Source organism: Xiphophorus couchianus, chromosome 13 (genome assembly GCF_001444195.1).
Source record: "Xiphophorus couchianus chromosome 13, X_couchianus-1.0, whole genome shotgun sequence".
Classification (NCBI taxonomy): Eukaryota; Metazoa; Chordata; class Actinopteri; order Cyprinodontiformes; family Poeciliidae; genus Xiphophorus; species Xiphophorus couchianus.
The window spans coordinates 27,267,281-27,294,417 of NC_040240.1; the positions used below are offsets into that span (position 1 = coordinate 27,267,281).

A 27,137-nucleotide genomic window follows, 5' to 3' on the forward strand; every position below is an offset into this window, starting at 1 on the left:
ATCGAACCCAGGACCTTCTTGCTGCAAGGCAACAGTGCTACCAACTGCGCCACTGTGCAGCCAGTGTATTTTCTTTTTTTTTTTTTCAAATTTTCTTTAATCTGTGTGTCAGGAGGCCTGCTTGTGTCCCTCAACAATAGTATTTACCTCGGATGAATAAAGAAACCAACAATAACTGTATTAAGAGACTAATATTTTCATTTAAGGTAGCAATAACGTCTTGTGTTATTGTGGGGCAATTTCAAGTTAGGTGGTCCATGAATGTTTGTGATATGGGTTAAGTCGTCAGCCTGAAAAAATAGGAGAAATACCGGTCTACACCAGACAGGAAGTTGGCCATCTTGCATTGACGTTCAGATTCTGACCACATTTTGGCAGTTTACAGCCTCCACATCTGATCAAACTCCTCAAGGGCAGTGTTTCTCAATTATTTTCTGTCATGTCCCTCCTTGGGATCATGATTTTTTTCTACTATTGCGAATCTGATCATATTTAATGATTTATCTATACAAACCACTGTCTCCACTGTATGACCTGATTATCAAAACAGCTGTTCTATTGTTCCAAGTCTCAAAATTCCATCTCTATAACATCAACTGTCTCTGGTCCTCACTTACCCCCACCACCATTTATGCCATAGGTCTTGATCATATCCAGACTTGATTTTGGCAATGCGCTGCTCTTTGGTTTACCACAAATTCCTTCATAGACTTTAACTGATTCAGAACCACTGAGTTAAAAATTCTCTTGTTAACATATAAAGTTCTACATAACCTAACCCTTCCTTATCTTACTAATCTCTTTCACCTTGCACCCTTTGCTTCTCTTTTGACTCTCTTCTGTCTAAGCCGTCTGTCTATCTGTCCACCATATAACTCAGGTCTTTCAGCTATACTCTGCTCCCCAACTCTGGAATAAACTGAATGTCCAAAAAACATAATCTTTGCCCACTTTCAATTTCCTCCTCAAATCTCACTGGGACTATCAAACCCTACATTACCTTCCCACACATCACACCACTAACACTCATTTGTCTTTCATGTTGTTCATGTTGTAGCAGTTTTTAACCTTTGCTCACAATGTGTTGTTTATGTTGTCAACAACATAAAGGGGCTTATTAATAAGCACTTTACTTATATGGTGCTTATTTGTAAAGCATTTTATAAGTAAGGTGCTTTATTTATAGGCTGTCCAGCTCTTGGAAAGCTTGGAAAACCTTTCAGCTTTTATAAGCTGAAACGTGCTTATAAATAAAAAGTATAATTATCATTTAAATGGCCTCAGTCATGTAAGATACTATTAGCCTGCTGTCCCAGGCTCTTCAGGGCTCTGTTTGTTTGGGTGCACAAACCTTTTGCTAGTTGTAAATTGTATGTTTACTGCAGCTTCAGGTGCAACTGAAAACAGTTCTACACCAGGGAAGGCACTGATGTAAAAGTAACATGAAGCAGTTATTCAAGGTAAGGTCACATTTGTTTGTTGTGTGGTTAGTGATATACTGAACATGTGTTGTGAATTTATAAGGTTAGATTTGTGATGTTGTGTAACCAATCTGTTTAAAGCTGGAAGGATCTTTCCTCTATACCTGATAAAACAAACAGATGGACAGGAAAGGAGCATTTTGTTGCTAGGAATACAGAGATGCAGTCTTCCCAGATGACTTGACTATTGAAAAGGCAACAGCTAATTGGACACCAATTGATCAATTGATCAATAAGGGATGTAGTTATGTCAAAAACTATTGCTTCCATAGGAGAGGTGGAGATTCCACATGGATGGAGAGAGAAAGGGGCCTGTTTGGTGGGACCTCTTGAGAAAGTAACTTCATCCGTTTTGAGTTAGAAATTAAGCTTTTCAACCTACCATTTTTTTTCCCCCAAAATAAAACCCCCCAGAACACTTCATTCTAAGCTCTTTCTTAAACGCACATGAACTAAATTCATGTGGACTTCATAAGGCAGAAAATAAATGTATGGTAAAATGGTAAATGACATGTATTGTGTAGTGCTTTATCAAGTCCAGAGGACCCCAGAGTGATTCACACTGCATTTTTAGCCATTCACACATTTAAACACATTCACTGATGGTGGCAAGCTATGAGATAGTAGCCACAGCTGCCCAGACAGCACCATAACCCAGTGCTACAGGGACCTCTGACCCCCACCAGCAGACAAAAACATAATAAGGTAGGGGCAAGGGTCTTTCCCAAGGTCACAATGACAGATAATATTCATTTTTAATGTAAATGTACTTACAAATGCACTTACAAATGGAGAGTTGCTGGGGCGGAGGAGACTGGGAAGGGCTCAATAGAAGGTGTCCAGAGATATCCGCCACTGGATGTGTTAACTACTTTTAATCAGATTACAGCCGCTATGGTCATTGGGTTCCTTCCCTTTCCAACATGGCGCCCATGTTGACGCGTCGCTGCAAATTCTAAGGTCACGTGTTTCCGTCGACTGCGTTTGGCGACCCGATATTGCATCATTGGGTTATCAGGCCGCAGTACATGTGAGACTAGCTGAGTTTATTTGATAGAAATTAAAGCAACGTCATACTCAGGAAAATTTGCAGTTAAATTAATAAAATGCCTAAAAAAGCAAAAGAAGAAACAGAATGGGTGGACACTGATGTCGCTCCAGGGGCAGGTGAGAAAACTGACTGTGTGAAGTTGGGTAAAGGATATATAGCATTCCAGCTAGCAAGATGTGAGTCAAAGAAAACTCAGTTGATTTATTGTAATCGCTGGTATTAGCAGACTGTCATTCATGTCAGCAGACAAGCAGTTTTGAAACGGCCGTTCTAACTCATATACCGGATATGTTTTCTTGTAACTTTTGGCCCAAGTCCAGTTAAGATGATTTCAATGCGGATAATTTATTCTGTCTAAAAACTCTACTACTACTATAAAAATATTGCATAATAAATCTTTATCCAACAGACAAAACCTTGAGATAGTACACTCGACTATCATTCATTCCAATGGATCCGTTTTACTTTTTTAAAAATAGAAATTACATTGCGATTATGACACTGGGTTGGCTTTATGTGTTGATGAGTTTATCATGTAGCAGGTTCAGATAATATTCTCTACAACCAGTCTTAAGAAAGCCCAAAGCTGTAGTGGTGAGGGTAAAGATGTATTAGGAATATAATACATTATACATAATAGATTCTATAAGACTGAAATTCTGTCATCAGTTTGTATCTTCTACCCCTGTATCCATGGGTTCTTTCTGGGTACTCCAGCTTCTTCCCTCAGTCCCAAACAGAAATGTCCGGTTACATGGCCACTTTAAATGACCCTCACAATGTGTGTATTGTTGGCTGTCATGAGTACTTCTGTGTTGCCCTGTGTCAGAGTTGGAGATAAATGCTTTTTACAAATTACGAAGATTGAACAGAATTTAATTTAAATGGGGGGATACATTCTTACAAAACGAATATCATTTAAATGACTAACTACCTAAATCTTCAATACTTTGCCTATACCTCCCCCAAAACACCTCACACACACACACCCGCACCCCCCCCCCCCCCCCCCCCCCCCCACACACACACACACAAAATATCACATTTTTATACTTCAGAAAACCTTTCTCTGGTCGTTTTATTCACCTAAATCATTATTTTTTTATTACCACTTGTATATTTATTATTATTATTTCTGGGACTACAAAAAACTTTCTTTGAATACCCAGCCTGAAGGCTTGTTGATTTATTTTGAGTATTTTAAATGTCTTCCAGTTCCAGTACCAGTCGGTTCATGTGTATTCGAGTTGTAAACATGTTAAAAAGTCAAAAAGGTTCATAGTTCTTTTCTGTTTGCTGCTTTTTTAATAAGATGCCAAACGGAATTTATGACAGTATTTTTCCTTGAACCCTTGATTATATTGAATTTTACGTAACTTCAGATGACTTTCACGCATTTTAGTATGTGGGACGAAAAAATAAAGACAATACAACTACATTTGTCAACCTTATGGAACAGACTGATGGTCACTGTGAAAGTTTGGCAACTATAAGGGGATTCTCTGATCTCTTGAATTTCGAAGAGTGTAATTTTATCTCAAATCGTCCCACAGAAAAAACAGTTAAAAAAGGAAAGAAAGACAAAAAGGGGAAAAAGAGTGTAAGTAGATCTTTATTCCTCAAAAATCTCATAGTAGATCTTGTGCTTTGAAAATGAACTGTGTCTCATTTACTATGTTGTGAATGTTTTTCCAGTTTTTTGAAGAGCTCTCAACTGAAAGCAAACCTGAGAAGGTTGATGAGGCTGCTGGGAAAGACAATCAAACAAAACAGGTAATTAACTGGAACACAAAACAATGTAATTATGTGTGGCAGAGGGAGGTATGGTTTCCATGACAACTGGAAATGTGTTTTATTTTTTTGTGATGAAGAAAATGTTTTGTTTTTTAATCTAGATGAGCCATTCTCAATTCCATCTGTCATAGTTAGCCTCAGTGCTGTCTGACCACCAGTTACCAAAGAACCAGGCTGGCCAAGCTAACAGTGCTGAGGAACAGTGGTTTCTCTGTCACCATTACTGAGGCAAACAGCACCCCCTGGCGTTTACTGTCTGAAAATTCACAGTCTATCATTTTTGGAACTACTCGTTTTAGCCCCAGAAAAAAAAAGAACGACGGAAAGGAAAAGGAGTGGATGTGGGTGAGAAGGATGATGAGGATGTCATGCTGACCTTGAAAAATCTCTCAGTGCAAGGAAGTGATGAGGAAGATGAACCAGGTATGATGTTTTCCTCTGATGATTCCCATCAGCGTAGCTACGTTCTCCCAACTAAACATTTATTTGCTTTACTTGCCTTTGTTTCCGCAGGCATCACACCCAGCAAAGGAAACAAGAAAACGGTTTGTCTCTTAGGAACAGTGTGTGTTGTTTCCTATGGAGTGAGTGTGTGTGTTTGGTTTTCTATGCAGTGAGTGTGTGTGTGTGGTTCCCTCTGCAGTGTGTGACCATTTTCCTGACACTACATTGTAGGGACCCACTGCTTCTTGTGGGGACCGTAGCCTGGTCCCCACAAGGGGAAACACTGTTTTTGGGTCAGGGGCCAGATTTAGTACTAAGGTGTGAATTGAGTTTTGGTTAGGGTTAGGTATGTAATGGTTAGGGCTATTATAAGAGTAAGGTTTAGGCTGTGGAAATGAATGGAAGTCAATGGAAAGCCCCCACAAAGATAGCCACGCAAATATATGTGTGTGTTTGTGGCTTCCTTTGCAGTGTGTGGCATGGTCGTGATATGTCTCTCTGGTGTTTTCTAGACTGGAAACATCTTTGCTGCTCTGAGCCAAGGACAGAGTGATGATGAACCAGATCTGGATGAAGATGACGATAAACCTGTAGTGAAGGTACATTACTAGAGCTCAAACATAAGTGTGTGTTGAAGTTCTCGTAGAGAGTTAGGGCTTTCCAGGGGCAGGCGACATCCGGCCTGAGAAGGCTGTGGTTGCTGTAAGGATGTCATGGTTAACATGCCTCTTAGGTGTCACATGAAGGACTTGGACCGCAGACTGGAGTGTAGTGTAAACTAAAAGAAAAAAAGCCTTTCTTTACGTACCTTTGTGTTGCAATTGAACTCTACAGAAAGGAAAAGGAAAAGCAGCTGAGCAACAACGGAACATAGCTGATAATAAGGATGACGATGAGGAAGATGATGAAGGAAGTGACAGTATGATGGTATGCTGCGCCTCCACAGCTCCTCTGCCACCTGCTTTGTTCTCTATGTGATTGTGTGTTTCTCTGCTATTGCCAGCAGAGCGCTGAGGATGTCATTGCACAACAGGCCAAGGAGGCAACAGATGACCCATTTGCTAACCTGAGTAAAAAGGAGAAAAAGAAGAAAAAAAAACAGGTAATAACTATGTATCACCTTTCTTTTACTCCAAATATATATCTATTATAGATAAGGGTTATTTAAGGTGCAGATGCTCAATCTACACACTGGTACTCCTCAGAAGAGTTGTTTATTAAAAAAAAGGAGGTGCAGTAACACTTAGCACTTAGCAAAACTGTTTGCAACCCTAACAGATGTGTGTTTGATCTAATTTTTTAAATTTCACCAACATTATTAAATCAAGTTAAATGCATATGGATATTTCTGCATTTTGTTTTTGCTTCTATTATCTTTGACTAATATTTAAATTGACTTGATGTTCTGAAACACTAAACTGTGACAAACATGCAAAAAAGACCAAAGAAATCAGGAGACGGGGTGGGGATACTTTTTCATATCACTATTTCAAAACAACTCCAAAGAGATTTCTACATTATTTACAGTCAAATTTCAACAATTTCATTCAAATACCCCTTAATGACAACATTGACCATTTTCATGTGGTTTTATTTTTATATCAAGCTTCTATTGCTTTGCTAAATTTCAATCTCTTAACTCTAGTGAAACATTGCTGCAATTAGAAACTTGCAATTTCTCGCCCGGAACGTAGCTGGAGATAGGCACCAGCAACCCTCCCGACCCCATTAGGGACAAGGGTGAACAGAAAATGGATGGATGGATGGAATTTCCATATTTGTGTTGATGTGCTTGTCCAGATGGAATATGAGCGTCAGGTGGCAAGTGTCCGAGCTCAAAACGCATTGGAAGGAGATTTCTCGGTATCTCAGGCTGAGCTGTCCTCCAGGCAGGCGATGCTGGAGAATGCCTCAGATATTAAGGTAACATGTTCACCTTAGTAACTTGTTGACTTAGTTTTCTCTTGTACTTTCCAAAAAAACACAAGAAAACAAAGACCAAAGAAACTTCCGAAGAGTAATTGTAGTCTATTCTAAAATTCCTACCAGCTTTTTTTGCACGCTAAGCTTGTGTGTGCAGCAGAAGCAGTTGTTGAAGATTGTTGTGTGTCTTTCAGCTGGAGAAGTTCAGCATATCTGCTCATGGCAAGGAGCTTTTTGTCAATGCTGACCTTCTGATTGTGGCAGGAAGAAGATATGGTTTAGTTGGACCAAATGGGTAAATACTTTATTTGCTGCTATTTGATAAGAAAAAATAGATAGAAATTCTGATCAATAGAATAGAAAATGTTATTTTATTGTCAATCAGTGACCAAACATGTTAAAGAATTGTACTGTTATTGAGTTGTGTAGTATATCTAATATAGTTGATTAGGGCTGTTGTAAACAAATATTTTAGTAATTGAGTAATCTCAATCGATTATTCTTTCGATTAGTTCTGTTGGAGCATGGGCCAGGCCTGGTGGGGCCCCATCAGGACCCCCAGAAGCTGGAGCTGATGCAGAGGGACATTTAGCGTCATTTTATTAGGAGATTTTCAGATTTTTGTCCCTGTAAATGGGATAATTTAGCTACAACACAAAGTATTTTATTCTATTAGCCTTGTTTTTTCATTCATTTTAATATCTTAGAGTATTTTCAAATTTAAAAAGTTCAAATTCACAGATACTTTTATTTGATTAATAAAATAAAATATTACATTGATATTGATTATTCACACCTCATAGTCCGGTAACCTCAGTTTGATTGGGGCCCAAAATTGCCACATCTGCTATATTCTTAGCTGATGTGGTTTGTTTTCACACTGCACTGAGTCAAACAATCCAAACTAATCACAGTGCAGCGCCCTCGCCTGTGGGGGCGCTGCACCAGGAACTACTGAAGGAATCAATATAATCCTCAGAAGAAGATATGACCTCAAGTTCTTTCTTTACAAAATTCAAATAAAAATGGAGTAGCTTCAGACTTTAGTAATTGTAACTTTTTCTTTTGTCTTTGGTGAAAGACTAGGACCCATTTCTTGCTCTAGCTCTAGGTTCAGATGTTTTTTTAGTTGTATTTACCCAGAATGCCCTGCACTGCAGTCCACTTTCTGTCCACTTGCAGCAACATTTGACCCAAAAAGTTAGAAAAATGTTGAACATTCTCTTATTAAGGAAACTTCTAAGACCCTTTTTTGGCTCTACTATAATGAGTTCTCTTCTAATTTGTTTCCTTAAATGCTGCATGTTTAGTTTATTGCTGAATATCTAAAAATAATTATGGAGCTTATGTGTTTAAAGCTGAAGACAGTGAAACTAATGGTTGATCACTAAGGGTTTTTATTGTTATGTTTTGTAGGATTTCTACACTGATTATGTCCAGCTGCAGGTTTTCATGTGTTAACCTGTCATTAGGGTTCTGTGTGTTAAGATTCAGTCAGTTCTCTCATTCAGGACCATCTTGTTTTCATTTTGTCTTACAGCAAAGGAAAGACCACCTTACTAAAACACATAGCAAACAGAGCTCTCAGTATCCCCCCCAACATCGACGTGTTGCTGTGTGAACAGGGTAAGTGAACTCTTGATGTTTTTCTCCTTCCTGAAGCCGTGTGGCGCCCGCTGACTGTGTGTGTGTCATGGATAGAGGTGATAGCTGATGACACCCCGGCAGTGCAAGCTGTGCTGAAAGCTGATACCCGCCGCCTGAAGCTCCTCGAGGAGGAGAAGATGCTCCAGGCTCGTCTGGAGAAGGGAGAGGACAGCGTGGCCCAGAGGCTGGAGAAGGTGAGCCTGACGTCTGGGCTGCTTTTCTCACTGCTGAGCCTCACAGTAACACTGCTGCTGCCTCAGCACTCACACACACACACACCACAGTGCTTCCCTGACCTTCTGCTGTGGCTCTGGCTGCAGCTGAGTTCACACCGCACCGCATCAATGTGCAGTGTGGAGTGTGAATACAGAACTGTGTATAAGAGAAAGCTGGAAGAAAAATTCAAAAATAATGCTAGAGAGGTTGGTGGATGCAGACCAAGACTCTCCAGTTTGCATACCAACCCCACCTGGAGTGGATGATGCAATTATATACTTGCTGCAGAGGTAGTATTCCTCCCTTGACAGACCTGACACCATTATCCGCATCCTTTTCCTTGACTTTTCATCAGCCTTCAACACTGTCCAGCCAGGATTGCTACAGGAGAAACTGGCTAAAATGGACGTAGATGCATCACTTATTACCTGGATCATCGACTATCTGACAGCCAGACCTCAGTATGTGAGATTACAGAGCTGCAAATCAGACCGTCTAATATGTAACATCGGAGCGCCCCAGGGAACTGTGCTGTCTCCCTTTCTATTCACCACCTGCACTGCAGACCTTAAGTACTGTTCCAAACTGTACAGTACTTCATTGCAGCCCAGATGTGCTAAAGAACGCTGCAGCAAGTCCTTTCTGCCTGAGGCTATCAGACTGTATAATTCATACATAGTCTCTAGAGCTGTGCGTTTTAAATGTTGATTAGATATTTATATATTTAATGTACTGAGCAATATGTGTGTCCTTAGGACTATCATTATATGCTCATTGTTATTTATTATTGTTGTTATTGTGTGCAATGCTGGGACAAACAAAATTTTCCCCCTTTAGGGGATCAATAAAGTATTATTATTATTTTTATCATCACAGAGCCAGGGCACACTTTTACCATGGAAACGGGCTTTTCTTAGAGAACTACTGGAAATCCTAAGCAAGTGTCATCAGCAACTCTCTATCAGACAGTTCAAGTGGGACTAAACCAGTCATTTTACTCTACTGACACAGAAAGCTGCATTGAAATGCTCACAAGATAACATTCTGCTACTGATGACACTTTCCATCTTGTAAGAGAAGTGCTGAGTGTCCACCAGCTGTCAACACGCAGGTTTCTAACATAAAGAGCTTTAATGAAAGCTGTTATCTCTCTGTGTAGAGAAATAACACAGATCCAACCGGACGGCTCTGATGATTAAAATCATTTCTTTTCTTTGGCTGTACTTCAGGTTTTTATGGGGATTATTTATGAGCATTTTATAGCATGGTGGTTAAAAAGTGACAAATGTTCCTTGCTTCTCCTCCTTGCCAGGTGTATGAAGAGCTGAGGGTGATTGGAGCTGCAGCAGCAGAGGCCAAGGCCAGGCGGATCCTGGCCGGTCTGTCTTTTACCCCTGAGATGCAGAACAGAGCCACCAAGCGTTTCTCAGGAGGATGGAGGATGAGAGTTTCCCTTGCTAGGTATCCTCTAATCTAGGGGTGGGCATTTATTGTGTTTATCATTCATCATGATAAACTTCTAGTCATAATAACAATTTTGATTTATGAGTTAAAATTAATGTTTAAATAACGCCCAAAAACATTTGTACCGTCGGGATTGTTATCTTTACGGTCTTCTTCACTGTTCGTTCATAGAGAATGTCAACAAATATCAATAAATTTGAAAATATGATTAAATCCAGCTAGTGTGTCCAGTCTAGTGATAGAAATCACACTTCTCGAGGTGACTGGTGTCGTGTTATGTATTCACAGTCATGCTGTTACTTAAAAAAGAAATAATTACTATTGTCACGTTTACCGTTATCACAATAGTACCACAAAATATTGCAATAAAACTTTTAGCTCTCTATCGCCCACCCGCACTCTGATCCTACACATCATGCTGCTCTGTTTTTAACTCCTGTTAATGTGTGTGTGTGTGTGTGCAGAGCCCTGTTCATGGAGCCCACCCTGCTGATGCTGGATGAGCCCACCAACCACCTGGACCTGAATGCTGTCATCTGGCTGAACAAGTACTGAAGCTTTCATTCATTCCAGATAATAACACTCAGACTATCGACAGGAAGCCAAAGTCGTCATATCCCTTGAACAAGCACTCATTTTTAGAGTTTTTTCTATGTCATAGCAGTGAAGTGGAAGAATAGGGAATATATACTCAAATGCAAGGCCGATTGCCTACTGGGATTCAACACACTCTCTATACTTTTGGGAGAAAAAGTGGAAAGCTCTCCATCTTTTCTTGTTTTTGTCCCCCAAAACATCTGGAGTGTGATGTGCCTTTAAATGAGGCCCCCTGGTGTGAATACTTGAATGAAAAAGTGACTGAACATCTGTGTTCGAGTCCTGTCACAGGTTCTCAAATCAGCGTATTTTTGTACTTTTACTATGTCATTTTATTGATTTGGACCATTCCATTGCACCTCTGGCTGTACATTTTTGGTGGGTCAAACAACAACTTTAAATTGTCCAGTCAATGAAGCTAGAAGTAAAACAGCCGATGTAAAATAAATAACAGACTGAAACTTGCCAAAACAACAGGTTGACTGCTTTGGACAAACATGTAAAACTAAATGGCAACAAACCCTCTGTCAAATGGTTCAGAAAGTGTTATTAGGAGTTCTAAATATAATATAAGATAAAAAGTACAGCACAATGTCACTTAACACATAGAATTAGACTGAATAGATCTGCCCTTATGGATTGTTAATAGTCATTGATACCCAATCTAGAATTTGTTTTTTAAATATCAGGAGTGATGCAGATATTGGTATCAGATCAGTGCATCTCAGGTTCCTCTGGGCTTTAAAATAGTCTGAATACAAGGACCATTTTTGTTTGTGAATATTTTTTGAAGTTTAGTATTTTGCTTCCATTTCCACATAATGCTCCACTTTCTGTTGATCTGTCAGATAAAATCCCATTAAAATACATTATGGTTGTAAAATCACTAAATGTGAGAAGCTCAGAGGGTGTGTATATTTTTGCATGGTGCTTGCTGTTTGGGGATTATTAATTTAGGTTTAAATCCCAACAACACAATAAATCCAAATTTCCTGAGGAAATAGGGCAACATTTCTTTCTGTATAACTGATCAACTGTAAAAATGTTTTGCATATTTAGTTCTGATTAGCTTCCCACTGTGATAATGTTTTTTTCTTTGACTTTTTGTTCTCTGAATGGTATGAAAACTTTAGATTTTTTTCCCTGCAAATCAACTTACAGCTACCTTCAAAGCTGGAAGAAGACTCTCCTCATAGTGTCCCATGACCAAAGTTTTCTCGATGATGTGTGTACTGATATTATCCACCTAGACAACCAAAAACTCTACTATTATAGAGGAAACTATTGTAAGTATCACACATGCTTTCTGCTATATTAGTTTGTTGTTTTTATCTGAAAGCTCCTGAATGTGTAGTGAGTAGTTTGTACAGTGCTGGAACATTTTAGTGCTGCTCCTTCATTATCATTGAATGTTGTGATAAACTGATGTTCTGGAAGACAAAGAGCTGCTGTAGGACTGCAGTACTGTGCAGAAATGAAGAAAATGTTTGGAAAACCGGAGAAGGTTTTTGGCAGGGGTGTTAAGTAACTTTCATTAAATGAACACCTGGCAAAGAATACATCCCTCAAATATTTGATTCCCTCTGTGTTAAGTGACCTTCAAGAAAATGTACGTGCAGAAACAGAAGGAGTTGCAGAAGCAATATGACAAACAGGAGAAGAAACTCAAAGAGCTGAAGGCTGGAGGCAAGTCCACCAAGCAGGCTGTGAGTATGGCTGTCTTCCCACACTGCGACACAAAATCACATTTGCGGTGCAAATTACAACAAATTTATAACACCATGGAGGAACACTAAAGGTTTTTCTCATTTCACTACCTGTAATAGTATCATCTTTAAAAGCTTGACCTGCTGATTACGATTTTGGCTGATACATTTTAAATCTGTCTGAAGTGTTGCCAGCTATAGTGACAAAGTAGCTAAATTGGCAACAGTTGGGTGATTATTGCTAACCACACTCATTCAGACTGATTTCAATGTTTCAGGAGAAACAGACTAAGGAGGCCCTGACCAGGAAGCAGCAAAAGGGCAAAAAGAAAGGACCTCAGGAGGAGGAGAGCCTGGAGGCTCCAGAGCTGCTCAAGAGGCCAAAGGAGTACACTGTGAAGTTCACCTTCCCCAACCCTCCTCCACTCTCTCCACCCATCCTGGGCCTGCACAGTAAGATCTGCTGTGACCCGCACACTTCTCCACATCCAGCTGGAGTCTTCAGTTTGGATAAAATACAGTTATATAGCCAGCAAACATGAAATTATTGGACTAATCATCAGCTGCTAGGAGAATGTCAAAGGGCTATAACCTTAACAAAAAATACAATGATTTCAAGATATCAACATACAAATTTTAATCAAAATGATAACCAGATCCAGTTGCTTTTAATTTAAAGTAGACACTATTACATTTATGCTGCTAAAATAATATTGATTAAAACCAATATAATAACATCTGACATTTATTTATTATTAATAAGAACACAGCTGAACATGGCATCGCCACCCCAAGAACAACTACAGAACAACACAAAGACCTCAGAGGAAGACATAAGCGCAACTTCCTTTTTCACAAAATGTAAACAAAAATGGAGTATCATCAGATTTAAGTGTTTTTTGTCTTTGGTTAAATATCTCAAGCCATTTCTCCCTCTGGCTCTAGACTCGCAGTGCAGAATGCAGAAAGCCCTGCACTACATAAACGCCTCATGTTGGAGCGGTCGACGGCTCCAGTCATTGTATGTTTGGCAGGCGCAATGAAGTATTAGTGCTTTTAATCAATCTTAACACACTTCTTCTTTTTATTTTTTTACTGGAAACTTTATTCAAACAGCTATTCACGTTATATATACAAAAAACTTTTTTTTTTAAGTATTTTTGAATTATATTGATATATAAGCATATTTAAATATTCTTAGTGGGGAAAACAGAATAGAATATTCTGATATTGATGTATGATGAGCATTTTACAAAGCACACAGCTGTTCATATTTTTTTTAAATATATTATTTAGTAACATCAATACATGTTTATGTAAACATACAAAATGAGGGGTCTATTCTTTTATTATGTCTATGCTGCACTGTGACCATCTCCCGGTTTGCTTGCATCCTCATATGCATTTGAACCGTGGCAGAGTTCACTTCAACCGAACCCAGGCGGACCAGCGTTTGCTTTTTTAGTCTGCATTGGACCTCCCCAAACCAACCGGACCTTCTATTAGAGTTAGATTAAAGCAGAACGCCCCCTGGTGGGCATAGTGGCAAGACACAAAATTGTAAGAGTTTTGAAACCATTGTATTTTTTTAAAAGCATAAAAACATGGCCTTTCAAAAACAATCAGCCTTAACTAGGTCTAGCAGGGGTTTACATTGGCTTTTTTTTTTTTTTTTTTTTTTTACATCTTAAGAATATTATCTTATGCTAAATATTTTTGAAACCTTATTCTGGATTAAGGTTTAATCAGCAGAGTAACAAAAAATCATAAATCTACAAACCTTTTGTCAGGAATTTAAACATACAAACAAAATACATTTATTTATGTGTGCTTACATGTCATGTCTGTTGATATTTGTGTGACTAGTTTTTACTGTATACAGGTGTTGACTTTGGCTACGAGGGTCAGAAGCCTCTCTTCAAAAACGTGGACTTTGGAATTGACATGGACTCCAGGAGTGAGTGTCTAAATCCTACAGTAGATGATTCATACTCATATTTAGATATTGGTGCTAATTATGTCTACATTGAGCATTATAAAGGCTGGGAACTTTATATGAATTACTACTTTGTTTATAATGTTGACATTATGGCAGTTTTTCTTCTGTTATTTACTTTTCCCAACATTTCTCCATTAGTTTGCATCGTGGGACCCAATGGTGTTGGGAAGAGTACTCTGCTGCTGCTGCTCACAGGAAAATTAAATCCTGTAAGACCACATACATGAAATTCCTCCTTTAAAGTATAGTCCTATGTACAGCTAGCTTAACAAAAGACTTTTTCTTTTACAGATTAAGGGTGAAATGAGGAAGAATCACCGCTTGGTGAGTAACATAAATGCAAACACATAAAGGCTTGATCCCGATACTCGCACTTCCACCCTTGTTCTGCCCTTGTGTCCTTCAAATGCGTCTTCATGTTGAAGGGTTTGAGTGCACAGTGGGTCCCACATTCTCTCCATCCAGCCTTCGCCCCGCCCATTTTGGGTCCTATTTCCACACGTCTGCTAAGCCCCCATCTACGTAGGCGGACTTCGGCAAAGTGGGTTACCCACAATTAATTTCTGCAGGTGACGTTTGCAATTACATGGCAATTTTGTCATTATTAAAAAATTTTTAAAAATACAAGGCACCCATTAGTAACAAAAAAGTTTGATATGATAAACTGAGCAGCAAAAAGAAGGAATAAAAAAGAAGAGTCACAAACTAACTGTGAGGAAAGTAAACAGAAAATGTTTCAAATGGTAGACGAATTTCAAATCTTCAATGAAGCTATTAAAAGATTGGAATAGGGGCGTGCCATGGTGGCGGAGGGGTTAGCGCGACCCACATTCAGAGGCAACGTGGCCTCGACGCGGCTGTCGCCCCGACGACGTTTACCGCATGTCTTCTCCCCTCTCCTTCCCCCTTTCCTGTCAGCCTACTTTGAAAAAGGGACAAGGGCCCACAAAAAGACCCCTTGCGGAGTGATTAAAAATATATATATATTGGAATAAAGATTGGGCTTTTGTTTTGGTGCAGAGCTTAAGCACCTTCAAAAATAAATTTATTTCATTTTGAAAATATTAAAAATTGTGGTGAATTTTAGAAAGCTGTATTTGTGAATAAAAACTTAGGATTAAATCTTTAATATCATAATTTAACTCTTCATCCCCAGTGAGAAGACCAAATTTTATCATATTAAAACTTGAAAGCAGAATAAATCTCTTGTACAAGATCCAGTTTTGAAAATCTTTCTAAAAACATTAATGAAGTTGCATTTGAAAAAAGATGTCTCAAAATCTTCGTCACAAAACGCACAGGAACTGATAATTATATTAAATTTTATTTTATATTTTGCAGAAAGTCATTGCAGGGAAAACTTCATACATAATTATGAAATTAATTAAATCTTTTGTGCACAAATGCCTAAACTGTGACCAGCCTGCCATTCTGGATGTCAAAGTTGCAACACAGTTGCAAACATTTCAATTCTGAAATGTTTGCATGTTTGTAATCTGCACACTCAAACTCTTATCTTCATTTTGATTGAGTACATACTTCATAGATCGCTGTAGGGTGCAGTGTAAGTATTGGGACAATGCCAATATGCAGATTTAAGCTGGTAGGCTTGAGGAAGGGACCTTGTTCACAGGTCAAAGGCCACTTGTCACCAGACATCCGACCACTATGAGTTAACGTGCATGTTTTGCTCTGTGGAAAGAACCAAGTTAAGTCTGAGAAAAGGGAACATTTCTAGTGAACAATATGCAAGCTGCAAGAAAAATAAATCCCTAAACTGGAATTTTAACCAGTAACCCTGGAGCTGTGACAGTCAGTTAAAGCTTGGTGTAGTGAGGCAGATAGAAGAATATTCCTTTGATGTATTGTTCTGATCTTATTTTAAATGTCCTGAAGTATAAATGTTTTTGTTGGTGTTAATGTCCTTGTGTTCCTTGCTTGTGTCCCACCTGCTGATGCCTTCAAGTTTTTGTCTCCAACAGAAAGTGGGCTTCTTTAATCAGCAATATGCTGATCAACTGAACATGGAGGAGACGGCAACAGAGTATCTTATGAGAAACTTCAACCTGCCCTACCAGGATAGCAGAAAGTGCCTGGGACGCTTTGGCCTTGAAAGTCATGCACACACCATTCAGATCTCCAAACTCTCTGGTATGGACCTAAGCAGCTGCCGCATGGCTGTTTGTTTCAGAGGAGCCATTTTTAATCCCCTCTGCATTTTCTTCCAACAGGCGGCCAGAAAGCCAGAGTTGTGTTTTCAGAGTTGGCTTGTCGTCAGCCAGATGTGCTTATCTTGGTAAGAGCTGCTTCCTGTCTAGTCATCAAAGTATCAATGGCCCTTTTGAAATCTACCATTAACATGTGACCTAGTTCAAGCAGTGCTTAGAGGAGAACTTAAAGTGAGACTCATGAGAATCTACTCTGAGTTATTAGATGAAATTCCACTCAGACAATATTATGGGCCAAATTCACTTTGCTTCCAAAACACTTAATAAGGATATTTATACAGTGAGGGTGCATAAGATGCAGCTGGGGGAGATTTGAACCTGTAAAACTTGATTACAGTTTGATAATCAGCAGAGTAACAAAAAATTATGTTAATAGATAATCACCCCACCCCCACTAGTGTATTTACTGTGTCTGTTATGTAACTTTGTAAAGTGTATGATCATTTGAATCACTCCTCCAACCAATCTCAGACAGGTCCTTTTCATCCAATCAGAGTATTGCTTGCAAATATTGCATTTACTTGGATAACTAAAAGCCAATCACAACCAGAAAATCAAAACACTGCACATTACTAAACAAAATGGCAGCATTTAGGAAAACACTGGAAACTTAATTTAACAAATACTAAGAATGTAATTAAGAATTAATTAACTGATGTACAAAAAACATTAATTTTAATTGCATGATTTCTTTGCATTTTTAAGACTTTGTAGTTAATGTATTGTAAATGTCATCTAATAAACAAATAATTGTCATATTTTCAATTTATTGCCACCTTTTAACACAAAACCCCGGTGGAGCCATTCTGGTTGCTGGTGGAGCGCCCTACCAGAGTCAGCAGGTTTTCTGGGGGAAACACTACATGTGACCCCCAACCTCAGCAGATCACTTAGGATGATGTGGAAGGGGCTGTAGTCAGTGGGACGAACTTGCCTTTATTTTGGGACATTTTGCATTTTTACTTGATGTCCCAAAGACATCCTGAGCCTCGCCACCTGAACTGATGGTGTCCACACCTGAATTTATTCATCTTCATCTTTTTTTTTTGTACTTCTGAGTGAAGTCAAATATTATTTGTATTTTCTTTAGGATGAACCTACTAATAATTTGGACATTGAGTCAATAGACGCCTTATCAGAGGCCATCAATGAATACAAAGGAGGTGAGTAAAATTATTTATTTTAAAAGCTGTGAGAACCTGGGAAAGTAAGGAGTCTCTGCACGAGAGCAGCGTTAGCTTAAGCTGCGCTGCATTGATGCAGAATTCATACAGCAGGAACCCCAACCATGCCGAGTGCATATAAGTCAACACATTTTTTAGTCGTCTGACATATCTGTTAAGCCTTTTTTAAATTGGCTATGTAATTAATTTTCTGACATGCTGTGTAAGCCATAATAATCAAAATGACAAGAAATAATAGCTTCAAACATTTCACTCCGAGTGATGAGTTTGAGTTTCACTTTCTGAAATGAGTGACAAACTTCTGTGATGTACCTGTTGATGTTTTTATTGCTTTGTGTCCATTTAATTTACCATTCTAATATCCTGTAGTACAGGGAAGACAAAAACAGCCATGGTAAAAAGCTGCAGTGTGCAACTTTTACAAAAATGTGTTTTACATATTAAGTCTGTCACCATGTCATAACAGAATGAGACAGATAATCTGTGAAAAAACAAGCTCCTCCCTCCTGATCCACTATTGCAATTGACAGTGCTAAGACCCCCTTGTGGCTCTGATTGGTTAAAAAGAACCAATCAGAGCCACGAGAGGGTTTTAGCACTGTCGATCAACCTATTGTACTAAATGTGCGGGTGGCATAAAACAATTTACTGTTCCAAGAAAACCGTTTACCTGCTATATTGGTTATGCTAACAAGCCTGAGCATTCATGGCAGCCTCTGCTGTGGTGAACCAGCTGTCGTGTAGCAGAGAGCAACAGGGAGGGTGGGAGCAGCGCATACATGAGTCTGTTTGACAGCACCAACACCCTCCAACTGGCTCTGTTTGGTTGTTTCTGATGGTGCAGAGTATTTGTTCAGATGACAGCAGGACCATAGGGGGAAGGCAGAGAAGCTTGAGGGTTTTTTTTTTCAGATTATCTGAATTATACTCTGATCCTGTGAGCAGCTGTGATCATCGTGAGTCATGACGCGCGACTCATCACGGAGACTCAGTGCCAGCTGTGGGTGGTGGAGGACTGCACCGTCAACCAGATCGAGGGAGACTTTGATGACTACAAGAGGGAAGTGTTGGAGGCCCTTGGAGAAACCATGGTCAATAAGGTCAATCCATGATCACTTCCAGGGGAGACCCCGACTATGGATTATTTACAATCATATACATCAGAACATTTGGAATATCAGTCATTCTTTCTGCTTCACATAAGCAGGAAGATTAAATATCTTTAACTATGATCTGTCAAAACTTAATAAAAGAATCTTCCACTTGCATTTTTGTCATTTTATTTATTTAAAAGTTGTGAAAGTCAGTAGAATGTTCAGGCATGTTGAAGTCTATGGGAGATTTTAAGCATTTTTCACGACTCTAGTGTTTTAAATAAGCCTTGTATATCTTCTTGACTTGATCCACTTTCTTATCATCAGGCGATATTTCTCCGTACCATTTATACCAGGGTTCACTAGGGCTGAGTAATGGTGGAGGTGATGTGAGCCCAACCGCATCATGAGTGTTGGAGTAATCCTCTCCTGAAAAATCCACATGTGGAATCTGAAAAGGAAGTAAACCTGAAAGGAGAAATATTTGGTTAAGTTTTTCTGTTGTTTTCACACACCAGGTTTAAGTGAATTTTTGGTAACTTTCACTTTCTAATGATACTGCAGTAGAAAAGTAGCTTAAAGCTCTGTGTACTCTAAGAAAAAAAAGCAACTTAATTACAGTAGGTTAGCTAATGTTGCTTATTCAAACGCTATTTTCTATAAATGCATAGAAAACTGTTTCTACTTGACTTTTATTCTGTGATTGAGGCTACGACTTCATGTAATCTGCAAACTGCTGAACTTGATATATATGAAGTTTTGCCTTCTGTAACCAAGAAAAACATTCATTCAAGTCTGTTTATAAAGCTGTTTCATAAGAAAAGGTGTCTGAAGGGCACTATGCAAACATAAAATTGATCCAATTTATAAACAGAAAAATATTGCCAAGTCGATCCAAATATCAAAATACTGTCATTTTTAAGCGTTCTGTTTGGAGCTGGGGTCTAGCAGCACTATCCCATCATGTGAGCCTGTAAGAAAACCAGTGACTTCACCAGAGCAGTTTCAGTTGCTCTGAATCCTTTCAGAGCTCAGAGAGCTCATCAAGTAATCACATGTCATTTTTAATGATTACTTGACGTAATCATCAAGTATGTAGATGATTACATACTTGATTAGCAACTATTTTTTCAGGCATATTCGACAATAGATTAGATAAGGGTCTAATTTATTATGGCATCTTTATGGAGAGCATGTTAAGAAAGATTTGATTACATATCTGCTTACAAAGGATAAAATAGTTCTATCTAAAATGACAGCAGTGATAAAGGGGAAAACTCTAAATAGGTTGGTAGGGATTGATGGGGATCTATGAAGATGAAGCTTTGGATAAAGCTCATATTTCTGGTAAAGCTCAACAGATCAAAACATTTTAAGCACTGAGAAGGGTTGAAAAATAACCTGAAACTTTAAGTTCCTGTTTTCTGAATTTGTTGAATCAATTATTCACTGCTGAAAAAAGAAACAGAACTTGAAAAAATGCAACATTCCTGATATTATTGGTGCCCTCCTGATCTCCACTGCATAACACATAAGATGACATGTTAAATTCCCAGCGATTCAATGCATTTGGAAAAGCGAGCCCAAATGAAGCCAGGAGTTCTGGTCGACTTAATGCAGAGTTCCAGAAAAGCTAAGAATTTCGTACCGTCATCTCTTGCTTTGTTGATGGCTTCATTCAGCTTTTTCTGTTGTTTCATACACACACCTGAGGAAAGGAGATCCACCAGAACAATCAGTGGCTGCTACACTTTCTACATTAAAAGGTCAGACGATGCCTTACCAGTCAGAGTGGGATCATACACCATTCCAGTGTGTGGGCTGATAAACTGCTGGAGTAATTTCACATTCTACAAGTGAAGATAATAGGAGTTATTCTGGTTCTGTTTGTGCTCCAAAAGAAGTTCTTTTCCTCAACAATACTAGACTAAGGGCGTGCCGTGGTGGCGTAGCGGTTAGCGCGACCCGTATTTGGAGGCCTTGAGTCCTCGACGCGGCCGTCGCGGGTTCAACTCCCGGACCCGACGACATTTGCCGGATGTCTTCCCCCCTCTCCTTCCCCGTTTCCTGTCAGTCTACTGTCACATAAGGGACACTAGAGCCCACAAAAAAAGAGCCCCCCGGAGGGGTAAAAAAACCCCCAAAAAAACAATACTAGACTAAAATTTCCATTGTAAAAAAGAAAAAGATATTTAACCATAAGAATGCAGAGAATGTCATTTGAATTAGTTGAGATGAATACATCTGAAAACCTGAACACCTCCTTCATAAGTGATCCAGCAAAGAAAAAACAGAATACAAGCAATGACGGAATAACAATCATTGACTGATCTTTAAAGGTAACAGCCTCTGAATGTTGAACTGAAATATTTCACAAAACTTGGCCTAAAGTGACGGTTCAGCATCCACACCTGGTTCAGTCTAAAAACAGCTGGAAGCTGACACTGGGACATGAAAATGGATTTTCATATTACAATCTAAAAATGAAACAACAAAATGGATTTTGAAATAGAAATAAATATATAAAATATATTTTTTATTTCAAACTTAATCATGTAGATTTGCTTTCACACAGATGCGTATTTACCAGCTGGTGCAACTCTGGAAAACCCCTCCTGACCCACTTTTGACAAAGGTGAGGGATGGAGGGTGAGAGGGATGGACGGACGGACGGAAAACATGACATTTTGATCAAGTGTGCAGTCAAACCTTCACCTACCTGATGGTGGACGATAATGTTAGGATCTCTACAAATTGGACAGGGGTTCCCACATATCTTGTCTCCTCTCTGCAAAACAAAAAACAGAGTTCTGGTTATTTAAATAGCAGAGCATAAAGAAGTCAGTTCTGCAGAGAAGGAATGGTACAATGCAAGTCTTGCGTGTCTTCTGGGGCGGGATGCCTCCCTTATGGTTCCTCCTGTAGCCTGCCCACACCGCACTGCTGCCGTACCGCTCAACATACTCTGCCAAACACATGGAGCATAGTACAACCAACAGCTGCAGCAAAGGCCAAGAATCTAGAGTTCCCTGCTGGTTGCACCACATTCTGTGACCGTAGGAGGCGCTGTTGCATTTTAACACTGCTACGTCAAAACGTAAGCTTTTAAGGGAGGAAATCCCTCCCTCTGCAAAAGCAAAAGGAAAAATATAGAAAAAAGCCTTATAGAATGTTCTACTTATAGAAAAACATAATAAATACTTGAATAGCAGAGTTTTATTTTACTATAATAGGTTTATTGACTCCCTCATCCCTTGCTTGAAATGCAACAGTGCCTCCTACGGTCACAATATACGGTGGTCACATAAGATGGTGTAACACCGGTACCTTCACTGTCCAGGTAATCCCAGGGTCTTTGTTTGTACCGATCTGCAGTCTGTGCCGCCTGGACCTCAGCCTCCTGCCAACATGCTGCTGAACTCCCGAACTGGTGTGTGAAGAGAGCAGAGAGGGGGGGCGGCTTCACCGCAGGCAGCCTCTGCAGGCAGGACTAAAGCAGATAGAAATCACATCAGAAACTCGTCCATCTGACCCGCCGTGGAACCATGGTGGCCATGTTGACGGGACACTAACGTATCATACCCGATATCGATAAAACTGGAATGAAGCTGAAATTAATTCACGAGAAAATATCCTGGATATGTTCAACACGTACGCGGCCATTTTGTCTTCACATGGGATGTAAGGTGAAAGGTGAAAGGTCGTCTCAAACGGAATTTTTTTTTTTTTTTTAAAGAACGTACATTAATCAACTATATTACTTGTTAAACCAATTCACCACATTGTTTGTTCTGATTCTAATCGTGGAGAATCTGTAACTGTCTCCGGCTTCAGTCAGAGGGTACGCACCATGTTTTAGCCGGAGAGGCTGATGGTGCGCAGGGTGGGCGTGGTTTGTGCACGCAGCGTCAACACTCAGAGTCACCAGAGTAAGCAGTGCAAAACATTTCTAAGATGTGACTGATATAAACCACACTGTGCTGACAGGAGATCTCTGGAAGTTTCTATTCAGCGTCTACAGAGCAGACTGGACTTCTTGAGGAAGTAAGATCCTTCAAGGTTTGCAGCAAGATGCTGCAGATCTTCTATAAGTCTGTTGTTGATAGTTTCATCTCCTCTGCTGTCATCTGTTGGGGCAGCAGCATCAGAACCGGGAACCTGGAAAGGCTCAACAACGTGACAAAGAAATCTGGTTCTGTACTGGTTCTGTTAAGAGGATGACTGTGGAGCCTCTGGAGAAGACAATGAAAAAAATAGGATTCTTCATCAAAAATCAAAAAAATTATGACCAACCCTGACCATCCTCTTCATGATACTGTCTTGGGAAAACAGTGTCTTTGGTCAGAGGCTTCTTCAGATTCAGATTCAAATACAGGAGATCTTTCATTGTAGACCATCACTGTCTATTATGACTCTTTGAAGAATTTGAATTAATGCGAGTTACATTTTATTTCCCAATGGGATTAATAAAGTACCTTTGAACTGAATTGTTGACAGTAAATAGCTTAATCTCAGATTGTCCTGATAGGTTATCATTCGCTTCACCCTGGAAAACACAATTCATTTAGGAAGAAAACTCCTCCCATGTCACTTCTTATCTCCACCACATGACTAATCCCCTGGCCGGCTAGCTGTTTGTGGCAGAGCTCCAGTGGATCCAAACTCTTGTCACGCGATGCGTCAATGCTCCGCCATTGTGCTGGAATTTTACTTTGGGGACGGGAAGGGTCAAGCACCATGACCGAGCGGAAAACAGCTCCTGAAGCAGAATCTGTTTTATTTTGAGACCGCCCACAAGCTCATCGATTGGGTCTTAAATTTCTTGCTAACGTGTAATTGGCTGTCTCCGCTGTCACCACATCAGCTCTTTGCCAGTGCCTGTAACATGTTAACGTATTGGGTGTTCTGTCTGGTTCATGTCAGCTAGACAGATTTTAATATCAGAGCTTTCACTTACACTAACATTTGTGTTACGTGTGCGTGGAAATTAGGCGCAGCCAGGTGGAAGGATAAAAAAGAGAAAACTGGACTGAAGAGTGAAAATGGAAGTTAAAGGAGAATATTGCAGCCTGACCCTCTGAGACTCCTTCCTTTCAGAAAATCAGACTCACTCATACCTCTCTTTTAAAAACAAACTTATAATCCATCTTTTCAAACTGACCCCAACAGCTGACATCTCAGACAACTTTTACTTATTATTATTAATGGTGATATTACTTAATTTTTGTTATTATTTAAGTGTATGATAAATGTGTTGCAGTTTCTACGTTCATAAATTATGTTATTGTAAAGTATTTGAGTTTTATTAAAAGCACTGACAGATAGAACCTATTATTATTATTGGTGTCACTATAGAACCTCACCAACACAAATATTTTAAAAAGACTTAAACCCAAAGAAATAAATTTTTCAGTTTATATTTTACATTTATGTGTTGACAACAACAAGGTAACAACTGTCTGAAAACATTAACTATGAAAGTTTGAGAGAGAAATACAATAAAGCCTCAGATTACAAATACGTTATTCATCCATTTTGGTAAATAAGTGACACATACAGTAATAATAATTGTGAAATTATTTTTTCTTCCCCAGACTATAATTGTACCATCAAACTCTATGATTGTTGCATCCCAAAACATACCACCATGGAACATGACTTGGCTTGTTGTGCAACCTGAAACAACCTTCGTTTCAGGTTGTTTCATAGGAACAACCTGAAAATAAATTACCAAACAGTGAGTGGAATATTGATATTTACTGTCAGATAAGAAAATGGATATGGAAATGGATGTTCACCACAGTAATATGTATAACAAACACTGGCTAATCATGCATCTGAGAACTAAATTCATTGGCCCAAAGTTTGCTTTAACACTACACATACCATACAGCCACAAATGCTGTGCTTTTATTGAACCAAACATATTTGTTTTCATCAACACTGAGTTCAAATTTAGGTCTATTGTTTTTAGCAAATTTGTATACTGTCTTTTAATCAACTAAATAACATAGAATATTAAAAGTTAGAAAATAATTTAAAAATCTTCAGACCTGCCAGAAATACATTGATAAACAGCCTCTTCTAATAATAATCTCAGTTAATGTGGATGTTTGATGTAAGAATCTTGATGTTGCATGAATACAATCTGACAGAATAGTTGAAGAGAGACTGACTGAGAGAGAGAAAGTGTGATCGATAGTTATTTAATTTCCCTTCAGGATCAATAAAGTATTTTTATTTAACTGAACTGAATTACAGAGGCAGAAAGCTATAGAAAAAATATGAGAAGCTGTCTGTGAAAAGTCATTGAAAAATTACTACATTGTTTTGCCCCTATGCTTAATAGACAAATGTGTGATTTTGTATGTCAGCTGATATTAATATAAATATTCATGAATATTCATTGACGTATCCTTATTAATTTAACTGAGTGTACAAGTGGAACCATTATATACAGTTTCTATGTTTGTTCTTAGACTCATAACCAGTACATTAATATTTCAAAGGTTTTCAAATGTTTTTTCATCTTTCTAATTGGCCAAAACCATCATCTTCCTCACTCTTATTGTTGTGTTTTTCAGCTGCTGCTCTGCAGTTTGACCCAAAGCTGACTGCCGAGGACAACAGTAAAACTGGCTTCGTTATGCTCCAGAACAGGAGGAAGGCATCAAGGATCTAAAGTGACACCAACCAGAGTCAAACTTGGATTACCACAACTCATACTGTTTCCCTGGTTCATAGAGTACCAGGCTTAACATCATGGATGCTGTTCTTCCATGGACAATAGAATTTTGTTCTGTCAGCCAAGAAGGAGTCAAATATGTTTACATTTCTTACCTGTTTTTCTAAATAAATTGCAATATTAATGCCATGTTGTAAAATCTAAGTTTGTGTACACACCTTTTTGGAAATATGGTAATGTAAGATAATTTTGAACAAGATAATACCCATTATCTGCCAACACAATTGTGTGTTTAACACCAGTGAAGAAACTTTTAATGGTATGTTATGATGTAGCCCTATCAGACCAAAAAATGTACATGGATCAATATTCATTCTTTAACTTTTATTCAATACAAAATCAACACAAACGTGCATGTAGATCCAAATTCAGATGATGGTTGAATCAACATTGACTAGTTTGATCAGTTGATCAGTTATGGTTGAAACCCTAATGTTGATTCAACATGTAAGTCAGGCTTCAACGTGAATTCAATGTTTCTGTCTGACTATATTTCAACATTGATTCACTCATACTTTGCTATCTGGAATATGTATTCTTGATGTCTGTCCATTTAGTGCAGAATTAGCTTCAGATTCCTTATCTGACTATTATTATCAACTATTATTTATTGCTTTTTGTGGTTGGTTTTCTATATCTATACCAATTACAACGTAAACCATTAGAAGACAAGATGATTATGTGTGGGAGAATTTAAGCTGGAACTGAATTGGAAACGGGCTTCTGCCCTCTAACACTGTGACAGTGGAGTGATTTAAAGAGCAGTTGTGAAATAAAATAAAGTTCCTTAAAACATGTCATGTTGAATATTTTGTTAATGGTGTTTAGAGGAAGGTTTTTGAGCTTAATGCTTAAACAGCCGGTGTCAGTAAATATTCATCTATCAGTAATGTGTTGAGCAGGGATCGGTCCTGGAAACAGACAAAATATTCAGAAATTTTCACTGGGTACTGCTAAACATTTTAATTTAGATGGAATTTGAAACATATTTTTAAAACCTGGAACCTCTAAAATGACAGAATGACATTGTATGATCTATTTTATGACCCATGGATCTGAATCAGAAAGTCTAGAGCTACTGCAAAATCCCTAGCTGCCTCCAAGACCTTTCCTGACGGAAAACCGTTCCCAGTTAAAGCTGCAGTTGTCACCACAAAGTTTATTCTGCAAAGGCAAAAGCAGAAGAGAAAATATGGAATGTTTCCCCATGTTATAAGTGAAATATTTTACCAGTGGAAGACCTATCCCCAATGTTATAAGTAAAATAAGTTACCAGTGGAAATAGACAGTAAACAGTTAATGCTAACTAGCTAGTTAGCAGACCGTGCCATCTAGCTATTTCCGCTGGTAGATTATTTAACTAAACACAAGACCTTTTTCCCAAGTTATAATTAAAATAAATTGCTAGTGGAACCAGCAAGTAGGCAGCCTAGGCTAACTAGCTAGCTTCACTGGCATATTATTTTACTTATAACAAGACATTATTTTCCATATTATAAGTGAAATAATCTATGCATAAATGGGTAAAGGTCTGAACGTAATGTGAAGCTCTTTGGGGTCATAA

General features: G+C 38.7%; 2 protein-coding genes and 1 long non-coding RNA gene across 5 annotated transcripts; 2 read left to right on the forward strand and 1 right to left on the reverse strand.

Moving 5' to 3' along the window:
• The first annotated feature begins 2,472 nt into the window (after nt 1-2,472).
• Nucleotides 2,473-19,002, forward strand: abcf1 (ATP-binding cassette, sub-family F (GCN20), member 1). Of its 2 annotated transcripts, none has more exons than XM_028037055.1 (24): nt 2,473-2,648; nt 4,086-4,132; nt 4,228-4,305; nt 4,626-4,749; nt 4,840-4,871; nt 5,283-5,369; nt 5,605-5,697; nt 5,774-5,872; nt 6,571-6,693; nt 6,888-6,988; nt 8,234-8,319; nt 8,395-8,534; nt 9,869-10,017; nt 10,485-10,568; nt 11,779-11,903; nt 12,211-12,323; nt 12,602-12,776; nt 14,206-14,280; nt 14,461-14,531; nt 14,614-14,646; nt 16,305-16,473; nt 16,554-16,618; nt 17,641-17,713; nt 18,680-19,002. In XM_028037055.1, exons 1-24 carry the CDS (start codon nt 2,588-2,590, stop codon nt 18,844-18,846), a joined length of 2,370 nt encoding a protein of 789 aa, XP_027892856.1. In that variant the 5' UTR covers nt 2,473-2,587; the 3' UTR covers nt 18,847-19,002. The 2 variants fall into 2 exon arrangements, with proteins under 2 accessions (XP_027892856.1, XP_027892857.1); XM_028037056.1 differs by having other exon boundaries at nt 5,777-5,872.
• Nucleotides 18,998-22,700, reverse strand: mrps18b (mitochondrial ribosomal protein S18B). Its single transcript, XM_028037059.1, has 7 exons — nt 22,411-22,700; nt 22,156-22,318; nt 21,696-21,793; nt 21,548-21,616; nt 20,612-20,678; nt 20,477-20,536; nt 18,998-19,296 (listed from the first exon to the last, which is right to left on the reverse strand). The coding sequence occupies exons 1-7, from the start codon at nt 22,489-22,491 to the stop codon at nt 19,097-19,099; spliced, it is 738 nt and encodes a 245-aa protein (XP_027892860.1). The 5' UTR covers nt 22,492-22,700; the 3' UTR covers nt 18,998-19,096.
• On the forward strand, nt 22,391-26,373 carry LOC114156556 (uncharacterized). 2 transcript variants are annotated; one of them, XR_003597963.1, is made up of 3 exons: nt 22,391-22,514; nt 24,423-24,565; nt 25,413-26,373. It is a non-coding gene; the product is annotated as an uncharacterized LOC114156556 (long non-coding RNA). The 2 variants fall into 2 exon arrangements; XR_003597964.1 differs by having other exon boundaries at nt 22,411-22,521.
• Nucleotides 26,374-27,137: the final 764 nt, after the last annotated feature.